This window comes from Amblyomma americanum, chromosome 8 (genome assembly GCF_052857255.1).
Source record: "Amblyomma americanum isolate KBUSLIRL-KWMA chromosome 8, ASM5285725v1, whole genome shotgun sequence".
NCBI classification, from domain to species: domain Eukaryota; kingdom Metazoa; phylum Arthropoda; class Arachnida; order Ixodida; family Ixodidae; genus Amblyomma; species Amblyomma americanum.
The window spans coordinates 139,649,121-139,670,234 of record NC_135504.1 but is presented as its reverse complement, the minus strand read 5'-3'; the positions used below and the strand labels follow the sequence as shown (position 1 = coordinate 139,670,234).

At 44.9% G+C, this 21,114-nt stretch overlaps 1 protein-coding gene across 1 annotated transcript; it reads right to left on the bottom strand.

Moving 5' to 3' along the window:
* Nucleotides 1-6,255: 6,255 nt before the first annotated feature.
* Nucleotides 6,256-8,663, bottom strand: LOC144100713 (uncharacterized). Its single transcript, XM_077633555.1, has 2 exons — nucleotides 8,458-8,663; nucleotides 6,256-6,823 (listed from the first exon to the last, which is right to left on the bottom strand). Exons 1-2 carry the CDS (start codon nucleotides 8,615-8,617, stop codon nucleotides 6,531-6,533), a joined length of 453 nt encoding a protein of 150 aa, XP_077489681.1. The 5' UTR covers nucleotides 8,618-8,663; the 3' UTR covers nucleotides 6,256-6,530.
* Between the last annotated feature and the right edge of the window lie 12,451 nt (nucleotides 8,664-21,114).

Genomic DNA, 21,114 nt, shown 5'->3' with positions numbered 1-21,114 from the left:
CAAACTTGAACTTAAACCGAACTTTTTCGCGATCTTAACTTAAGGGTAAGGGCGCATTTCTAAAGTAGCTCGCGGGCTACCTTAACGCTCTACTCATGGGATCCAAGATGGCTGACCGCCACGAAAGTTTCTCGGCGTTCGTAGATTTCTGTGCCCTCGCAAGAGACATTGAAAGCCCGATGGTCGCCCATATGCAAAAGCATTACGACACATGCTCAGGGACCGCACCAACCCAATGGAAGTATACGGAGACGGCGAGTTCCTCGCCCGGTACCGATAAACAAAACCAGCCGTCCTGCAGCTGCTGGAAATGCTTCCGCTGGAAGCGAAAACCGACGACCGCGGCTGCCCCGTACCGCCGCTCCTGCAAGTGCTAGTGACACTGCGCTTTTACGGCGCTGGAACCTTCCCGGTCGTTAGCGGAGACCTAGTAAATAGATCTCAGCCAACAGTATCGCGAATCGTGGAGCGCGTTACAACTATGATCCCAGCATGATTGTTTCCGGCGCTGGTAAAGCTCCCAGGCTGCATGAAAGCACCTCAAGTAATCCAGGAATTTTACAGAATGGGACAGTTTCCGGGAGTGACTGGGTGCTTGGATTGCACTCACGTGCGCATAAAGAGTCCCAGGGGCAACGACGCCGAGGTGTTCCGGAACAGAAAAGGATATTTTTTCATTAATGTTCAGGAGTGTGCTCAGTTCTATCTCCTACCTTTTAGCAGCCTTCTGCTAAAGCCCTGAGCTTTAGCAGCATTAGCAGATGGCTTTTGTTTTTCCACTTGGATTCGCATTATTTATTTTACCTTATGTACAAAAATTGGGCTGTATGTTCTTTTATAACAAGTTGCAGAGAAATGCATTTAAAAACAATGACAGCATGAACACATCAAGCTTACCTTCGTAACCTTCTACTTAGTAAAAGTATTGGAGTTATTTTATTTCAGTTCTCTACATGCAATGTAACTAATAGTGCTGCTTAAGCTGTTTTCATGTGATTACCTTTAAGTGTTTTGTTACCGTACTAATCGGGTGAAAGTGACCAAGTTATGAGGGCTAGCAATTTGGCTTGATGGAGCACTCCTTTTTTTTTCATCAGCAGCAACCGCTGTAAAGCCTAACCTGCCGTTTTTTTCACTTCACTAGCTAGCCTAACAACATACACTGGTACCACTACAACTCACATCTCTACCAAGGACAAGCAGCTTCCAAATTGGTGTTACAAAGTCACAGCGATATTGCAAATCGAACACGTTATGATACTGGCGTAGGTTGCCTGTATTGAGAGCGGCTTACTGCTATTGACCGTGTTGAGGTGTGCGTCTCCCCAAAGAAGTGGGTTGGAAATTGGCCGACAGAAGAGGCAGTCTGTTACGTCAGCTGTGGTTTCTGTGGTATTGTATTCTGTAGTTATGTTTGTATAAACTAGGTGGCGCTAGGCATGCGCCCTATCTGGTAAGCTGACTCGCACATCTGTATATATATTCATCATTGAACTGGAATAAAAGGGAGTTGGTCGAGGATGTACGTGGCGGGTGCTTGACGTGGTGGTGCTCCGGCTGCTCCGGGCAGTCGGACCGGGCAGTTCCCCAACGGTACGGGATACAACAGTTGGCGACGAGTGGTGAAGTAACCGAACGCGGAAGCAATGAGCCTGCATCAACCGCCCGAGTTCCTGCCGACGCCCGGGAAGCCCGCCATTCCTTGGACGCAGTGGCACCGCCTTTTCAAGAACTATCTCCTGGCGTCCGGGAGCGACGCTCACCCACCTGCGCGCCGTAAAGCTTTGCTGCTACACTGTTTGGGTGTGGAAGGCCAACGCTTGTACTACGCGTTGCCGGAGGAGAAATCGGCGACGCCGCCTACAGAAGGAAAGGAAGGAAGCGGTACGAGCGACGAGTACGATGCAGCGGTGGCTACGTTGGACGCTTACTTCACTTCTAAAACGAACGTCGTCGTGGAGCGGCATCGGTTCGGACAACGCACCCAACTGCCCGGGGAGACTGCAACAGCGTTCGTCACGGCGTTGCGTGAGCTGGCATTAAGTTGCGACTTCGGTAAGCAGGCTGACGATTTTATTCGTGACCAACTTGTAGCGAAAACGTGCAACCCTGTTCTTCGGGAACGCTTACTGCTTGAAGGCACTTCGCTCACTCTTGAACGCGCACTGGCTATTGCAAACAGTATCGAAGAAGCCACGAAATACTCACTTGAGCTGCAGTCATCGGCTGCGAGCGTTCAAAAGGTCGAAAAACATCGGATGCCATGCCGCTCAGAAACGCAGTTACCGCGTTCGCAGCAGCCGAAGTCCTGTTTCCGTTGCGGGTCTTCAGGGCATCTTGCAGATTCCAAGACATGCAAGGCGCGGGGTAAAACTTGCAGCAAATGTGGCAAACGAGGACATTTTCAGCGTGTCTGTAGAAGCGGCATGCCTGACGAAAGGGCCCTTGCTGTCCGAGAAGTCGACACCTGCAGTGCATCCGGCGATCTCAACGTGTTGCTTCTCGACCGGCAGTGCAAAGGAGGGATACACACAGAAGTCTTCGTACAAGATGTTCCTATACGTTTCCTCGTAGACACGGGTTCTGCTGTCTCCATTCTGTCGAACGCCACGTATTCAAGGTTGAAACGCTTCCCTTTGCAGCCAACATCAGCGTCACTCTACGATTTCTCTCGCCGCAGAATAACCATCGAGGGGTGTTTCACGGCGCCAGTCATCTTCCAGGATCGGCAGGCCGACATTCTCTTCTACGTCGTCAAGGACGGTACTGACATTCTCGGCATCGACGCTGTCGAAACGCTGCGTCTGCAAATCAACGGTACGTCATTGCAATGCACCCATATTACGCAAGCGCCAGAAGGCCTTGACCGTGAACTGTTTTGCCAGTTTCCGCACTTGTTTGATGGCAAGTTAGGGCTTGCAACAAATTTTGTCCATAAGGTCAAGATAAGAGAAGGAATCACGCCTGTTGTTGCTAAGTTGCTGCAGCAGGTTATAAAGTGGGTGACATCGGCATGGCCCGCAGTGAAGATGTTGCCTGCCGAAGCAGTTCCGTTCTACCGGGTGCAAACTGAGCTCTCAGTCGTTGGAGACCTCCTGCTTCGTGGTGACAAATTTGTAGTACCTTCGTCCCTCTTAGCACGGCTTCTTGACGCAGCCCACGAGTCTCATCCGGGAATAACGAGGACAAAGCAGCGACTACGTGAGCAATACTGGTGGCCTGCTATGTGCAAGCAAGTAGAACAATTCATTGCATCCTGCGCGGTATGCCAATCTGTTGACAAGTCTGCAAAACCCGTGACACCACCTCTGCAGCCAGTTGCATTCCCATCTGCACCATGGCAGAAGCTAGGCATTGATATTGTGGGCCCTTTTTCCGAAGTGCCGGCAGATTGCCGTTTTGCCATTACAGCCATCGATTACTACAGCAAGTGGCCTGAGGTTTGTTTCTCAGCAAGGGTGACAACTGCAACAGTCATCTCCTTTCTGCGAAGCATCTTCAGCAGGGAAGGATATCCAGACGAGATTGTGAGTGATCATGGTGCTCAGTTTACAGCCTTGGAGTTTGACAGTTTCCTCAAAGAACGTGGCATCGCTCATACGTATTCGGCAGTCTATCATCCGCAAGCTAACGGGCAGGTAGAGAGGTTTAATCGAGTACTCAAAGAGTACGTTCAAGTCTGCGCACAAGAACATCGGCCTTTGAAGGAAGCTATCACCGAATACCTGGGAGTCTACCGTTTCACACCGCATGCGACCACAGGAGTGAAGCCTTCCGTCCTTCTTCACGGCCGTCATCCCAGAACAAAACTTGATCTTGTAGGAGCGCCAGGTAAAGAGTTTTTTCAAGATCCGCAGGCAGCGATGAAGTCCATCCACAGCAGAGTAGCACAAAGGCAACAAGCAAGTAAGACTTACACTGACCGTCGACGAGCTGCGAAGTACTCTCCATTAACAACAGGTCAACCGGTGAGAGTCAAGTTGCCTGGTCACGTGCCTAAGGGCGCTCTGAGCTACTCGAGTCCATTCACCATTGTGGACCAATGTGGTCAAGATACCTACAAGCTCAATGATGGCCGCACATGGAATCGGAGTCGGCTGGTACCTTGCCCCGAACCAGTTCCACCACCTACAGTTCCGAAAAGTTGTTCGCCTGAATCAGCAAAACCACTTGGCGAACCACAGCAGGAGAACCACGACCCACCCCAGCAGCCATCTGTTCAGACGCCAGTTGAAAGGGACGTTCCAGGACTGAGGCATTCGACGAGACAAAGAAGACCACCAGTGTGGTTTAAAGACTATGAAAGACATTGAGTGTTTATTGTGTTTTTCCAGTGTTAGTTGCTAACTCTTTTGAGGGGGAATAATGTGGTATTGTATTCTGTAGTTATGTTTGTATAAACTAGGTGGCGCTAGGCATGCGCCCTATCTGGTAAGCTGACTCGCACATCTGTATATATATTCATCATTGAACTGGAATAAAAGGGAGTTGGTCGAGGATGTACGTGGCGGGTGCTTGACGTGGTGGTGCTCCGGCTGCTCCGGGCAGTCGGACCGGGCAGTTCCCCAACGGTACGGGATACAACAGTTTCCCAACATTGTTGCTACCTAGCCAGACGTCACACACTTGTGGCATTACAACTCATATCTCGACCAAGGACAAGCAGCTTCCAAACTGTTGTTACAAAGCCACAGTGATATTGCGAATGGAACTTGTTATGATACTGGCATAGGTTGCCTGTATTGAGAGCGGCTTGCTGCTATTGACCGTGTTGAGGTTTGCGTCTCACCAAAGAAGTGGGTTGGAAATCAGCCGACAACAGAGGTAGCCTCTGACGTCAGCTGTGCATTCCCAACTTTGTTGCTACCAAGCCAGACGTCACACACTTGTGGCATTACAACTCACATCCCGACCAAGGCCAATCAGCTTCAAAACTGGTGTTACAAAGCCACAGTGATATTGCGAATGAAACTCGTTATGATACTGGCACAGGTTGCCTGTACTGAGAGCGGCTTGCTGCTATTGACCGTGTTGAGGTGTGCGTCTCACCAAAGAAGTGGGTTGGAAATGGGCCGACAGCAGAGGCAGTCTCTGAGGTCAGCTGTGATTTCCCAACTTTGTTGCTACCAAGCCAGACGTCACACACTTGTGGCATTACAACTCAAAGCTCGACCAAGGAGAAGCAGCCTCCAAACTGGTGTTATCAAGACACAGTGACATTGTGAATGCAACTCCTAATGATACTGGAGTAGATTGCCTGCATTGTGCGCGGCTTGCAATAGTTTGAAAAGGATGATGACAAGGGAATATTTTTTTCACAGGCAATCACAGGGCCTCGGCTTCAGTTTTTTTACGTCGTCGCCAGCTGGCCCGGCTCAGCCCATGACAGTCGTATCTTCGACAACAGCCATGCAAGAGCCCGGTTCGAAAATGGTGCTGTGCCTAAAATTCTACTTGGAGACTCAGACTATGCTGGTCGCCAGTACCTTACGACTTCATTTATGGACCCTAAAAGCAGTGCAGAGAGAAGGTAAGCTATAAATACAATAGCACTGTGTAGAACATTGCTGCTGCATTGAGCACTGTAGCATATTATTTTCATCTATTGTATCCTTAAACAGACATCAGCTGCCCAATTGCGATTGTGCGAATTACACAGTGCCCCATTAAGTGCCGACAATTACAATTTTAATTCAAATGAACTAAACCGATTCAACACAGCCGCCTTACATTTACTTGTGGCGGCGGTTGTACATTGTACATATAGGCCAAGGAGCATTGCTGGCTCGAAATAATCTGTATTAAGCACTTTACAGGAAGACCTCATCATGATCAACACATAAGCAATCTTGTTTTTACTACAATATACGTTCCGATACAGCACGAAGTGAAGCATGGTAAATTGGTTTCCAATATGGTCCACCTAGTATCAGACTTGCAACTCACATTGCAATTCAGTGGGCGTGTGTGTTGAGCTGATCCTGCTTTGGAGCATTTCAGTTCAGCAATTCTATGTGTTCGGCTGACCCTGTAGGCACCGTAGTGATAAAATTCCTTGCTGGACCTCCTGAAGCATAAGGTGTTACTGTATTACAAGATTGCGGGTTGCATGATGATGACTTACTGAAAAGTTCAAGGCAGAATGAAGAAAGATTGGTTGTAAGCACTAGTTACTGCTATACGTGTGTCTGAACTTGTGTGCTGCGTGTCACGCAGTTAAGGTCAACTCGAACCAAACAGCTCGAACTAGGCTTTTCAGAGAAACATTCATTTATTTCAGACGTAAAATGAACTGGCAGTGAACCATTGCAAAAAACAGCGCAAAAAACAAAAGCGAAAAGAAAGCGCTCGAGAGCCGTTTCTTTTCGTCTCCGTGTTTTGTTTTGTTTTTCCCTGCTTGTTGTGTTAAATCATTTATTACGTCTCTCGCTGCAGCAACTGTAATTGCAGCTGCAAAATAGCACCTTTCGCTTGTGCATTTTCAAGCTTCTGAGCATTTATAGCTTTCAGCTCTTTGCTCTTCGCACGCATCATGCGCATGCGGAGGAGGTGTTCTTTTCGCTTGTTGTTTTCTCTTCCGCCACTGCTTCGAGGTGTGCCTGCAGCTCGTCTTCAAGTGCTGTGCGGCGTCGGTTGACTCTTGTTGGGGTTGCTGTACTGGCGTCTGGTACGTCGAAGCCAGTGGTGGGATGTGCCGCCGGTCCAGGTGATTGTGGGGTTGACTGGCGTGGTGGCGGCAACAGCTCATCAAACTCTCCCTGGCAGCAGAGAGACACAAGCTCAGTGCTCCCTTCATACAGGAAATCCTGCAGGTCATCGGGATCTGCAAAATATTATTTACTATGAGCACTTTTTGCTGTTTGTTTTTATTTTTGCCATGACTATCATATAATAAAGCAAGGTGCCATAAGCAGTCTTTTATAAGCAGTCTTTTCTGTTAGCCAAAGCAGTAAGTGATATTGACCAAGAAAACATCACATGGTACACTATACGATGATAGAATTATAGGTGTTCAGCAATTTGTGCCCCGCATTATTCGCCATTTTGATATTTTTAAGCACTGGGAATGTATGAATATCCTTCAAATGCCTGCAGCTACCACAGGCCTAACTATGTTTCGTGCATATGATAACAGAGCTATGAGGCGAGACTGAAATGCAAATGCACTCTTTACATCAGCATGCAATGTGCCTTCATGTGTAACCTGTTGATTAACATGCATGAGGCCATATCAATCAAATTGCTCTAACGAGTTTACCATTTTTATAGGAACTGTGTGTTACGGACTGTGTTCACCAGTATCCTGCAATGTTCACCAGCAGAGCTGGAAGAAGAGCATAACTTACACTAACATAAAAAGAAAACATTTGATAGAAGTCTGTCTGTCTGGAAAATTCAATTTAGGAGAAAGACGATTGACCCCAACCAAGTTGATTTTTGAAAAAAAGACGACGTTTCAGCACCAGCTTGGTCCCTTCTTTGACGGTACTATTGTACTGGAAACCAAACCTAACCCACGCAGGACGCTTCTACTCGAGTCGTGGCACATTCAACAGACAAGGAAAAATGTTAATCGCTCTCTGGGGACACTTCCCTCTTCTTACATCTATAGTTTGCGGCCGCTGACCGAGAAGTCTTGCACACGAGGGCTTAAAAAGCCAAGCTGCGCCTCGCCCGTAGCCACAACATGAAGAAGGGACCAAGCCGTTCCGGAATCGTGTTTTTTTCGAAAAATTACCTTTGTTGGCGTCAGTCGTCTTTCTCCTAAATTACACTAACATGCATTACTAACATACTAACACTAACATGCATTACACTAACATGCAGAATGACGGGGAAATACAACAAGATCGATTTCTGATTTCAGCAAAAGCAACAGAGAACCAAGCGGCTACGCCAGTCCGCTCTGATTAGGATTTAAGTGAACGCTGAGAACTTTGTCGACAGGCCAGAAAGTCGTTAAAAGTTTATACGTCTAGTCCAGTACATCCACACACTTGCTCAGTCTGTGAATGCATTACCTTTGCACATGTAAATAATAGCATTATGTGGTACTTAAATAACCGAGCAGAAAGTACTGATCCTGATTTGCAACTGGGTACAATTACAATGAATTTGCTCCCTGCTCAGTTGGCAATGATTGTGAACAGACTCTTTGTGCGCGGTGATAAGAGTTTAGTGCTCAGTGATGCCTGCTTGCTGTGCGTTTGACATGGTAGCTTTCAAATAAATAGAGTGTGTTTGCGCTCCTCACGTTATATTTTTTTGCGTCCGATAAAATCGTACGCTCCTCAAGACTGGTGCAGCAGAGGGTCAAACACTCCCGCTCTTTTCCAGCCTGGTTTCAATGTTAACAGTAAGTAACTCAAGGCGATAAATGCATACCATACAGCCGGGCGTGAACAGTGCACAACACTGCAAAGCGCGAATAACGAGCAATGCGTTGGCAAATCCTACCTTCGGTTCCATTGACCGCAGCGCTTGCGGCAACGACCGGCTCCGTTTGCATCTGCGCCAAAAGCCGAGCTACAGCTGGTGTCGCTGAATCAGATGCTGCGCTGGCTGCGTCGTGTCGTGCGCGGTCGCTGTCGAAAGGGTTGGCGATTCGCACCGACATATGCGAGGCCACAGCGCCAACCCTTTCAAGTTCGTCCGTAATCGAGGACGGCACCGCTGACCCTCCGCCTGAAGGAATGTAAGAGCATATGTCATGACTATAGCTAGATACAAGTCTTGATATAAGAGCACTCCACAGTAGCTTCACACTCGAATAATGTACAGCCGGTAATGCAATGTTTGGAACATAGGGGTACGCTAGAAAGAAAAGTGGTTTTTGAGTAAAGGTAATGTTGAGTTTCACAACTCGGTAGACACTCCAATTGCACCGCAAAGGAAGAGAGGATAGTGGGAGTGAAAGAAAAAAAAATAGGTGCCGAAGTAGAGGGCTACTTAGTAATTTCCATCACCTGGGGATCTTTAACGTGCGCTGACATCGCACAGCACACGGGCGCCTTTTGCGTTTCTCTATAAAAAGGCGGCCAAGTTCGAACCCGGGTACTCCGGCTCAGTAGTCAAGCGCCGTAACTACTGAGCCACCGCCAGGAGATGATAGTTTATTACAGCGGAACATGGATGTGATGAGAAGGCAGCTCACCTGTTCGGAACAACTCCTTCGTGTCGGCGGCCTTGCACTTCCGCCACTTTTCTTCAGGTTTTCCCAGCATTTACGCAGGTGCTGGGCGTTGCGAGGTCGCACGCCGTGCTGACTATTGAAGTCAAACGTGATTTGCTCCCATTTTTTCTTCTTTTGGAGCACAGACACCGCGTCCGTCCGCATGTCTTCAATGATATCTTTGTGCCTGTCAACGAGGTCCGTCAGAATACGTCTTTCGTCCCCGGTGAAATTAATCTTCGTTCACCAGCCATAACAAAAACAATAAATATGCGGGCTAAAATTACAAAAACGAAGAGAAAGGAGAGGTAGCAAACAAAACGCAGGCACGATGAAAAAACATCAGAAGGGAACATCAAACGAACAGCACAGAACAACGCACGGAAAGGGAGAGCGTTGCCAGACTAAAAAGACGGCGATTCGCTGAAAGTAGCATTTTTGCATTCAAATATTGAGTGAAATTATGTTAATGCACGAATCAACACGTATTTAATTCTTTTCAGCCACGTATAGCTAACTATTTGGGAATAAACTAGCAGTTTATTCTGAAAAAATCTTGCAGTCTCGTTCCCAGGATTGTTTCCTGCCACGATAAGTAGAACGTTCTTGAGGCTTTCTTTTGGTGCGTTAAGTAGGAATTCTGAAGCGCACCTATACTTTCTCTTATTCTTTTTCTTATCTTATTATTATAAAAGTAGCTGTTTTACAATAATCATAAGATCTGTTTGTGAATACGGGGGTTAGTTTAGTAGTAATTAAGATGCACTTTTTTGTTGTTTTAGTAGTTGGCACTACGGAAGCGCCCATCGCTGTGCCCTTTTCCGTTGTTTTACTAGTCTTGTGTTTGCAAAAAATATGTTCCTAGTGCAAAAGTTGTTACTCGATCGTCTTACCACAGACTATAGGCCAATATATGTAGCTGGTTAATTTTGTTGCCAAAGTTCAATCTTCTTTCACATTTTGTGTTGCAAAATAAGTCAAGAACTGTTAAACAATTATGCTACTGTTAATATAACACTACAATATTATCTGTGCTATGAAAAAGGCATGCACATTTCAGCAAAGCATGTGTTAAAGTACTTCCAGTTAATGGGCTAAACATTACATGAAGATATGCCAGCAACAATCGGAGGAGATGTTATGTGAAATCAGTGTTGGTTCATGGAGGGACAGTGGGCTTGTAAACTTCAGTGAGAACACACCAGCCATCCACGCACACTCACTATGTCTTTGTGTTTGCATCGGCACCTGCTTAACAGGTTTGAGTATTAAACGTGCCGATGCTCTCTCTAATTTTCCAATTTTTGAAACAAATTTTCAGTGTTACTGTGCAAGTACAAACTGAGCCAGCTCAGTGTGACTCGTGCAAATATTTAAAGCAAAGGGTAAAGCAACTCGAAAAGAAAGTGGACACATTGGGAAAAGAGCGCTCAAAGGACAAAATGAATGAGCAAGATCAGGAGCTTGTCGCAAGTATGAAAGAGACAAAGGTGAAATTTTCCACAGGTGAGTAGAAGCAATGCTTTGCCTGTTTAAGGGCTAATTGTCTGTGCAGTTCTCTTTTATTGTTTACAGGGCTTACGAAGGCATTGTTTTTTGCCATACTTAGTGCCATTGTGCCAGTGCTTCCATATGTAAAGTCGAAATTCACCCACGAGATGCAACTTTTCGCCTTTCTCTCGAAGTTGCGGCTGAATTTGCTTTTCAAAGATGTGGCATATCGCTTTGTTGCTCAGCCAAGAACTGCGAGCCATAGCTACAGGGTAATGTTAAAAGCCGTCGGACACCTTTGCAAGAAAGCCATTGTATTCCCAAGTCGTGAAGTCTGCAAGAGCTGGCTAACAGAGAGAGAGACTGAAAACTTCCCTCGACTTCGTGCAATCATAGATTGTACTGAGGTGTACATCTCTAGGAAAGAAGCTGTATTTTATTCTTCTTTGGCTTTTTATTGTCACAAACAAATGTTTATGGAAGTACAGAGCTCTGAGCCCCCCCCCCCCCCCAAAAAAAAAGTGTTTATGTGCCCCTGGAGTGTTGTAGATGCCTAGATAAACACATTAGTGACAGTGGAGAGAATGGGACATTCATACGCAATGCAAAGTATCGGTAACTGAAAACAGAACGCAATAATTGAAAACACTAAGCGATCTTTATGCAGTCAAAGTAGTATATATGCAGTACAGGTGGATATAAAACACCAAAATATACAGCAACTTTTTCTTCAATACAATTCAATTTATTCATGTACCGTCATGAAGATATTGGGTGCATCGACAAAAAACCAGAAAATGGCTTGACAGAGGTCAACACACCATACAAAAAGTTGACAGCAGTATGCATGAAAAATTCATAATATTAGTCGCATATGCATAAACAGTCACATACATTACAATAATAACAATTACCTATATGAATACTGCATAAAACATCACGTGAGTACTAAAAATAACGAAGGTGTTATGTATGCAAATTAGCACATTGGCACCGTATCAACCTTTTCTTTAGGTAGAGTACACAGTGACCGGCATTACAAACAGGGCTCAACAGTGAAGTATCTGATTGCTGTAAACCCTCATGGTGCCGTGATGTTTATATCTAGAGCATACGGGGCCGTATCTCTGACAAGGAGTTAACATTGTCATGTGGTAGGGCTTGCAACATTGATTTTATTAGCCTCTGATACTGATTCCAATTTTTTTCCGTCAGAGGATTTATGGAATACTTGGAAGATGGCGTCCAAGTTCTAGCCGACTGTGGTTTTATATTGTACGAAGAGTTCCTTGAGCAAAATGTTCAACTGATCACACCGAGTTTCACAAGACACAAAGTGCAGCTACCAGGAGATGAGGTAACAGTTTCAAGACGGATTTCTGCATCAAGGATTATTGTTGAAAGGGCCATTGGGCATCTGAAGAAATGGAGAGTGATGACAGGCACAGTTCACCACACGCTAGTGGACATCTACGACGAGATAATTAACGTTGTAGCGGTGCTGACAAATTTTTGTCCAGTTCTAACTAAACAAGGTGAGACTGGTATTGCAGTGGTTCCCATGTCGCACATAAAATTCGTACACTTTATTTCAGTATCCACTTTAGAAAGGCGCTTGCTGTATACACTGCCAACTATTTTATGCGGAGGGTACCAAAGAAGAACAGCAAGTCGATGTCTAATAGTGAATGCTTGTAGGTTGTTTACCACTGTTTCACTGAAAATAAATTACACTTTGGTGTAAAACGTTTCTATAGCTGAATTGCTTGTATTGCTTTGAAGCACTAAATTTTTGCGTTCTATTGAAAAGCAGTGATAATGTATTGTATATAACCTTTGTCCTAACATCTACTTCAAGGTTAGCGTATCACAAAGCATGAGGACAAAATACAGGCATTGTTCACAAACCAGCTTAACAACAGCCATTCATTGCCACATGTAGTCAGTATGTATGAGCACACAGTGTGAGCATGCTTTTGAATACCCATGTATTTCTCAGCAAACGCAGAATGGATAGTGTAGTAATGCTGCAGGCCACATTCATTCTCAAAACAGTTTGTTCATTTGTACAGCCTGTTTACTGTGTGCCACTAGAAATATATTACATATGCTTAAGTGCATGGATCGTACCTCATCTGGACTTGTCCGTGAATACGAGTTTGCAGTTTCCGTACATACATTGGCACTAATATTATCCCTATCGTACCGTTTAAAACCTGGGAGGAAAATAGATGTAGTTTTCCTTGATACTTATAAGCGACAGTGACATCTCCACTACTCTTCTCCTTTTCAAAAGTGCACTCACATGTCAACCCGAGTGCATTTTCATGCTACGCAATAAAGATTCACCCCCGCAGGGGGGAGCCTGCAGCTTGCAGGCGTCGCGACGGTGAGTGGCGACACCGCGGGTTCCCGAGCATCCGCAGAGACATCCCCGCAAGGGGATGATGGTGAACTGTGAATCACCACGGACCCGAGCACCCGCGCCTCGCCGTGCGTGGCATCGCCGTGTCCGGGGAAAAGGGGATCCTGGGGGTTGAGCCGATGCCGAGCGTTTGGACCTTTAAGGCCCCTCGGCGGAGGCAACACACCACTTTGGCCCCAGCTTCCCGACCGGGGGAAATCGGCAGTCGCCTTTTCCTATCCTCCCCTCTATCTTTCACTTTGCTACCCCTTTCTCACAACTCTCCTGTTTCCTACGTACTTCTAGTTTCTTCCTTTGTTCCTGGCGACGAGGGTTAACCTTGTGTGGCCAGCCACCCTGAGTTGCGTCGTATTTGGTTATAGTTGAGGTGTACAGCTGGCGTGGGCAGGACTTGCTTGCAAGTTCCTGTCCCGTCCCCTTGTTGGGCTCCATGGTGGGAGGGTGGCACCGCGGCTGAACAGACGTATTCCATGGCTCCCCTCCACTCACAAAATGATATACCTCAAAAAAGAGTGCGAACCGAAGCAACAACCCACTACCTTCAGAAGTCCAAGGACACTTTCCCGAAATTTCACGCATTCACAGCGAAGCAACAGATAAGACCGCCCGAACAATATCAACATTCATAGTCATAAAAACCCTAACCTCTGCCTTGAGCACAGGTTACAAGCTATAAAAAAATGCCTAGTGGCGACCTTCTACTAGAACTGAAAGAGAACGATCAATATTCTAAACTGTCCAACATAGTGTCCATTGGGGATACAACTGTCTCAGTGACTGCACATAGATCTTTGAACACCGTCCGGGGTGTGATCTCCGAAATCGATTACCATCAACTCACAGAAGAAATGCTTGAAGGTCTAGAAGACCAAAATGTCATCAATGTTCACCGCATAAAAATCCGAAAGGAAAACAAAGAAATCGCAACAAAACATCTTGTCCTCACATTCAGCTCAAGCACACTGCCCGAGTCAATCGAAGTTGGTTACCTAAAGGTAAATGTCCGACACTACATCCCAAACCCGCGACGGTGTTTTAACTGCCAGCGATACGGCCATGGCTCACAGAGCTGTCGTGGTCGGAAAACATGTGCGAAATGCGCCTCGCAAGAGCACGTCTCTGAAAGCTGTGAAGCTGCAACACTACATTGCGCAAACTGTCAAGGTGACCATCCCTTCTACTCAAGATCATGCCCCTCATGGAAGAATGAGAAAGAAATCATAACAATGAAGAGAAAGCAAAATATAACTTTCAAGGAAGCACGACAACTCTTTTACGCAAAACACACATTCAGTTTCACAGCAAGAACAAGCTTCGCCGATGTGGTGCACGGGGGCGCTGCACTACACCGCGTTCCGGCTTCTGCCCAGGCAAAACCTCAGGCAGGGCCACCTGCGCCCCTGGCAGGGTCAGCAAATGCTGCCCTGCCACCGCCCCAAACGGTCTCGCCGTTCCTTGAGTCGGCGGACGATCAGACCCGACCTTCTCGGAGGAGGCCTGAAGTACGTACACGCGCGGTATCCCCGCAGGCCTCCAGCGCCTCCACCGAGGCGATGGATATATCATCTGGCACGCCCGTCCCGCACGGGCGGCACAGGTCACTTGACCGTCAAAACAGAGGAAGGACCCGAATCACGGGTCCTCTTGTAAAAGAAACCTAGGCTCCCACTTCTTCCGTAAAAAAATGGCATTCCTAATACAATGGAACTGCCGTGGACTTTTAAATAACTACAGTGACATAAAAGATCTGTTAGACACTTTTTCCCCTGTGGCTTTATGCCTTCAAGAAACAAACCTAGGTCCACAGCACAATAACTTTTTAAGGAAATACAGTCTTTCGTTGTGACAGAGAGAAAAGTAGTAAACTCTCTGGAGGTGTTGCTATTGTAATTCAAGGCGGTGTTGCAACCAGAGAAATCAAACTTAAAACTAACTATGAAGCTGTTGCAGTGATTGTCCTACATTTCAAAACAATTACAATATGTTCTATATATCTCGGGCTACCAAAGCCGCTACCAAAGCCGTATCTGGAAGTTGGGGATATTAATGCCCACTCTGGTTTTTGGGGAAGCGAACAGACTGACACTAGAGGTCGTGTTTTAGAAGATTTACTTTTCACAACGACGTTTGCCTGCTAAATACAGATAAACCCGCATATTGCTCCACATCCTCAGGAAAAATGAGTTGCATAGACCTGTCCTTTAGTTCACCCTCCGTTTTTACTGATTTTAGTTGGAATGTTCTTGACAATCCGTACGGAAGCGATCATCTTCCTATAGTAATTAATTTGTCATCACCACCATCAATCATTCCAAACAAACCACGTCATTGGAAGCTCCACATAGCTGACTGGGATTTATTCCAGGAAAATGCTACACTGGAGACAGTTTTTTCAGAAGATCTTAGTGTAGATGAACTAAATGAAATGTTTACGTCTTGCATAATTGCTGCAGCACGTCTAGCCATTCCTCAGTCCAGGAGTGGTACGCCAAAACCACAAGGTTTAGTATAACCAAGACTGCAGAATAGCCAAAAAACAGCAGAATAAAGCCTGCGGTATTTTGCGCAGGTATCCAACAGCCGAAAATTTTATAACCTTTAAAAAAGCACGTGCAAAAGCACGGCATACCCGCCGCAATGCGGAGAAAACTTCATGCAAAGCTGCGTATCATCTATAAACAGTTCCATTACATCCAAAAAAATGTGGAAGCAGTTTCGGAAATTGAAGGGCGGATTCTCCCCTTTCACAATTCCCTTTCTAACAGCCCCTGGTGCACAGACAAGTATAGAAGAACAAGCAGACATCCTAGGTGAACACTTCTCAAGTATTTCCAACTCTTCACACTATACACAACAATTCATAAAATACAAAAAACTATGGAGAAAGGAAGACTTCCTACAAGCGCGTGCACAAACGAAGCATAAAACAGTCTAATCACAATTCATGAAATAAGAAAAGTTATGTCTGCAGGCAAACAGACTGCGCCTGGTCCTGATCAAATTCATTATGAAATGTTGGCATATCTTTCTCAGCCATCTGTAGAAGCACTTTTGAGATTTTTGAACAAAATATAGATTTCAGGAAAAATACCCCAAGCCTGGAAAAAGGCCGTTGTTGTACCATTCTTGAAACCGGGAAAACCACCAACCTCCCTTAGCAGTTACAGACCCATAGCCCTTACTAGCTGTCTCGCTAAATCGTTTGAAAGTGTGTCAATATTAGGCTGATGCTTGTCCTTAGATCTCGTGAACTTCTTGATATCCACCAGTGTTGATTTGATGTCCACCATCTGATCCGCCTTAAAAATACAGTCAGAGAAGCATTCATACATAGTCAACACTGCCTTGCAGTATTCTTTGATATGGAGAAGGATTTTGATACCACCTGGAGGTTTGGGATCCTCCTCGACCTCGCGGACCTAGGGATCCGTGGAAGGATGCTGAACTGCCTTAAATGTTTTTCTTTCTGACCGTTCATTCCAGGTACGCTTAGGCTCCACCCTTTCCAAAAAATTCATTCTAGAGAACGGTGTACCCCAGGGATGTATTTTAAGTACTACCCCTTTTGTCGTAAAAATAAATTCTATAGCTAAAATAGTTCCAAAGTCAATTATGTTTTCGTTATATGTCGGTGACCTCCAAATAGCATGCACGTCCTCCAGCCTATCAACCTGTGAGCGACAGATTCAACTGACATTAAACAAACTTGCGATTTGGGCTGAAAGAAATGGGTTTAAGTTCTCAACACAAAAAACAGTTGCTGTCCTTTTTTCACTCAGAAGAGGTTTGCAGATTGACCCCACCTTGTACTTAAATGAAATTACACTTCCAGTTAAGCAAGAACATAAATTTTTGGGCATAACATTTGACAAGAAACTCACATTCCTGCCACATATAAACACCATCAAAAAGAAAGCCTCCAAATCCCTGTATATATTAAAAGTACTGTCACGAAAACACTGGGGATCTGATAGAACATGTCTTTTACAAATCTATAGGTGTGTAGTACGCTCTACTCTAGACTATGGATGCGTTGTGTATGGGTCCGCGAGGCCATCATATCTAAAACGACTGGACCCAGTGCATAACCTTGGTTTACGACTTTCAACTGGTGCATACAGAAAATCTCCCATAAACAGTCTCTATGTCGAAATCAATGAACCCTCCTTTACAGAGAGAAGAACTATGCTCACATGCACGTATGTCCTGAAAATCCGTTCCTTGCCGAAACACCTCTGTTATTAAATAGTTACAAACTGCACATCCAGAACACTATTCAACAACAAACCCCAGTCAGTTAAACCTCTGCTGCTCCACTTCGAGGATTGTTGCCAAACTTTAGGAATACTGGATACCCTTCCTGATGTCGCCTCAAGGTATGACCCACTGCCGCCATTGTACAGCCTTCTCACTGTGTGACTTCACGTTAACACAATACCGAAAGAAACTAACGCCACACGAGCACATATTACATGAATACCGGGCAATACAAGAAAAATATGCGAACTACACAGAGTTTTACACTGACGGCTCAAAAACGGCAGATTACGTCGGAAGTGCGGTAGTGCAAGGAAACTGGCAAAAGATAGTAAGGCTACCAAACTGTGCATCCATTTTTACTGCGGAGTGTTATGCTGTCTCTGTAGCTGTAAGGAGAATAATAAATAACAGTTTGGAAAAGAGCACAATCTACACAGATTCGCTTAGTCTGCTAACAGCATTACATTCCAGAAATGCAGTCGAACCCTTAGTAGGAAACATAGTACTTAACAAAGAAAAAGTTACAACACAGCGACGTATTGAAATTCTGCTGGGTGCCGAGCCATGTTGGAATAGACGGCAATGAACGAGCCGACAAAAGAGCTGCACAAGCTCGCGGGCGTGAAATTGGAAAATTCAGCGTGCCCCACAAAGACTGCATGAAATTAATACAAAGAAATCTGAAGGCTAAATGGCAGACAGCTTGGGATAATGAGATAACCAACAAGCTGCATTTCGTAAAGCCTGTCCTCGGCGAATGGAAGACATGTACACACCAGGAACGTTTTACAGAAGTAATTTTATGTCGTCTTCGCATCGGACACACACACCTGACGCATAATTTCTTACTAACCAATCAGGACAAGCCTCTTTGTGAAAGATGTGGAGACGAGCTCACAATGCACCATATTTTATTATCATGCCCAAAACTCGAAAAACTACGAAAGAAGTATTTTACTCAGTTTTACAACCAGTGCATCCCATTTCACCCTGCGCTGCTCTTAAGTGATTATGCAATTGATTATATGTCTTCTGTTTTTAACTTTTTAAGAGAAGCGGGTTTTCTTGATAAACTGTGAATTTCCCACTTGTCGTTGATACACCTCGGCCACTTTCTCTCTCCTGAGAAGAAGGCCGAGGTGTCTATTTTATTGGTTGGTAGCCTCCAGATCCTTGGCCTCTTAAGGACGGCTGCTGAGGTTACCCGACCTCCTTTCAAGCTTTTAATACTAGCCATTTATCAATCTAGTCTTCGCTCTCTATACTAGGTACAAGGATACAACTTTTGAAACTTTCTACACCGCTTTTTTCCTTATCTGTAAATTCTGGCGAAAATATTTCCTATACCTTGAGCTTGGCGCATGATAGCCTTAGCTGCTTATGCGCCATTAAACGCAACACAACCCAACGCAATAAAGATTCAGACGAACTGAAAACACTGCAGAGATCGAGCTAGGCCATACTGGAACTTATGAAGTTTTCTGAGTGGGCTGCACCTATTTTTGTGCTTCTGAAGATGGATGAATGACTGGATGTGCAGAGATTGCTCAGTACTTGTAAACTGTGTCTGTAGCAGCTAAAAACCTGTATTCAATCCCCAGGGCTCAATAGGCATGGACAAAGCTTTCAGGTGGGATCTGTATTCAACAGCATATTGTCAGTGAGCCAGCCTGTCAAAAATGTATCATAAGAGTACAACGACAGTACTTTAGTACAAGAAATACTTGTTTCGAATTTCGGTACCCGCATCAGTTTTGCGAAGTGAGATGGAGGTTCTTCTGTAGTATCTGTGTCATTTGGTTGTCTCTTTTTAATGATATACATGCCGGAGGTACAAACAATCAGGAACACCACAGATCCTTGAAAGAGGGTTTTAAACAATAGAAAAACAGCCGGGTTGAAATTCAGCAAAAGTAAATTTCTGATGGACACTGTGCATGCAGTACCTGGCTTGCATTACCAATACAGCTAGACTGCGCTTTTCACTGTGGAAAGGTGAAGTCGTCCTCGACACCCTTTCGCTGGCAAGGACTACAGTTTTTTTAAGCAAACCAATCGTGTAGGAAACTCCACCAGGCTTGTTACAACACACGAAGTCAAAAACGAACAGGTAAACAGATGAAGTGCAGATGTGCTTCACCTGTCTATTTCAACAATGACTAGCAAACTAGCTGTCATTCCTGGCCACACAGCAAAACCATGTCACGTACCGTACAATAATTGTGCATTCTAAGACATATCAAGGGTCATACACAAGTGTAACGGGTGATTTTGTATTAAAATTTGCAGATTTCTGTTTTAAAATCTGTGACAAATACATCAGTGAGGCCTGTGCAGGTGGGCATTAAGCACATGATAGAGCTCAATATATAATTAGATGATTTATTAGCTGAAATTTGGGGATCAGTTTTTATTGTAACTTTTAGGAGGCAACAGTGTATTGAAAAACAGAATTAAGCGCATCGACATGGAAGGTGAATCCAGATTTTAAATTTTCTTGACTGGTAATGAGCTTTGAAACATCTAACGCCAAATTTATACGAAGCCTCGTTATGTTGCCTTTCCCGCACTGCGTGATAATAAAATGGTTTAGCTGCGCGTGGCATACTCTCTGAAATGGTTACTTTCTTCTATTGCATGAAATGTACCAGCAGCTTCTGTATTTAACGCACAAGAAATGCGAGTGATGGCTTTTTTTAAATAAGCGACGCGGGAAAGCCAACTCAGTGAGTTTTCAAATGTATATATTTGATGTCTACTATTTCAAACCACGTTACCATGAACAAAATTAGAACCAGGGCTCACCTCTGATGTTGACAGCCATTAATTTTGCAATATAATTTTGCCTCCTAAAATCATAAACACCTAATTGTGTGATTGTTGATCCCAATCAAGCAGAAAAAAGCCAGCCTTGCACAATCTACCTGCAGAACCTGCTCAAGCGTATCTCTCACAGTTAAGTCAAACCCACTTGTAACAATATTGAGTTTCTATGGAAATACAATTGTTTTAACAGGATTGTGTCATTAAAAAGAAAACATGACAAACTTCAGAGCATTTAATACAGGAAAGGCCTGCAGAGCTTTGATCGTTCTAATGCTTGTAAACGCTCATTATTTTGAACTTCAGGGGACCAGAAAAAATGTTCAAACTATCGAACGATCCCGAAGAGATAACAAGAACCGCTTGCATCACGATATATTTATCTGGTGAAAGACTGGACATCGGTTGCTTGCTTCTGAGATGAGAACGACGTACTGACGATTATTTTTCATATTTTCATAAATGCTCTATTGCATGCATACTGTCGGGAGTGTCGCAGAGAACCGCTCAAAGGTTCAAGGGCTTTTGAGTTGTAAGCGTGGTTTGGCTGGTGCGGTTGTAGCGTCTCCATGTTTTTGTTTGTTTCAAGGTTGCCCTGCACTGACCGGATTTAATTGTTATAATCGATAATGTGCTATGAAAGCATTGCTGTAAGTGGTTTATTTTACCATATAACGTAAGGTAGAGCTGACGGTGCCACGACTGACTGTTGTTATATCCAATATATTGTTATAACCGGTAGTGTTATAAGTGGGTCTATTGTTATAACCGGTATTGTTATAAGTGTTATAAGTGGGTAATGCCTGCATTACGAAAAATGGCAGCGGCTTAGCTCTGCTACGCCAGGATATGCGTAGCGAAAGCTAAGGCATTGCTTGGTTAGCCTCGGTTAAACTTGATTGCAATTAGTCCAGGTTATTCTGGTTGTATGGCTAGTTGTCAC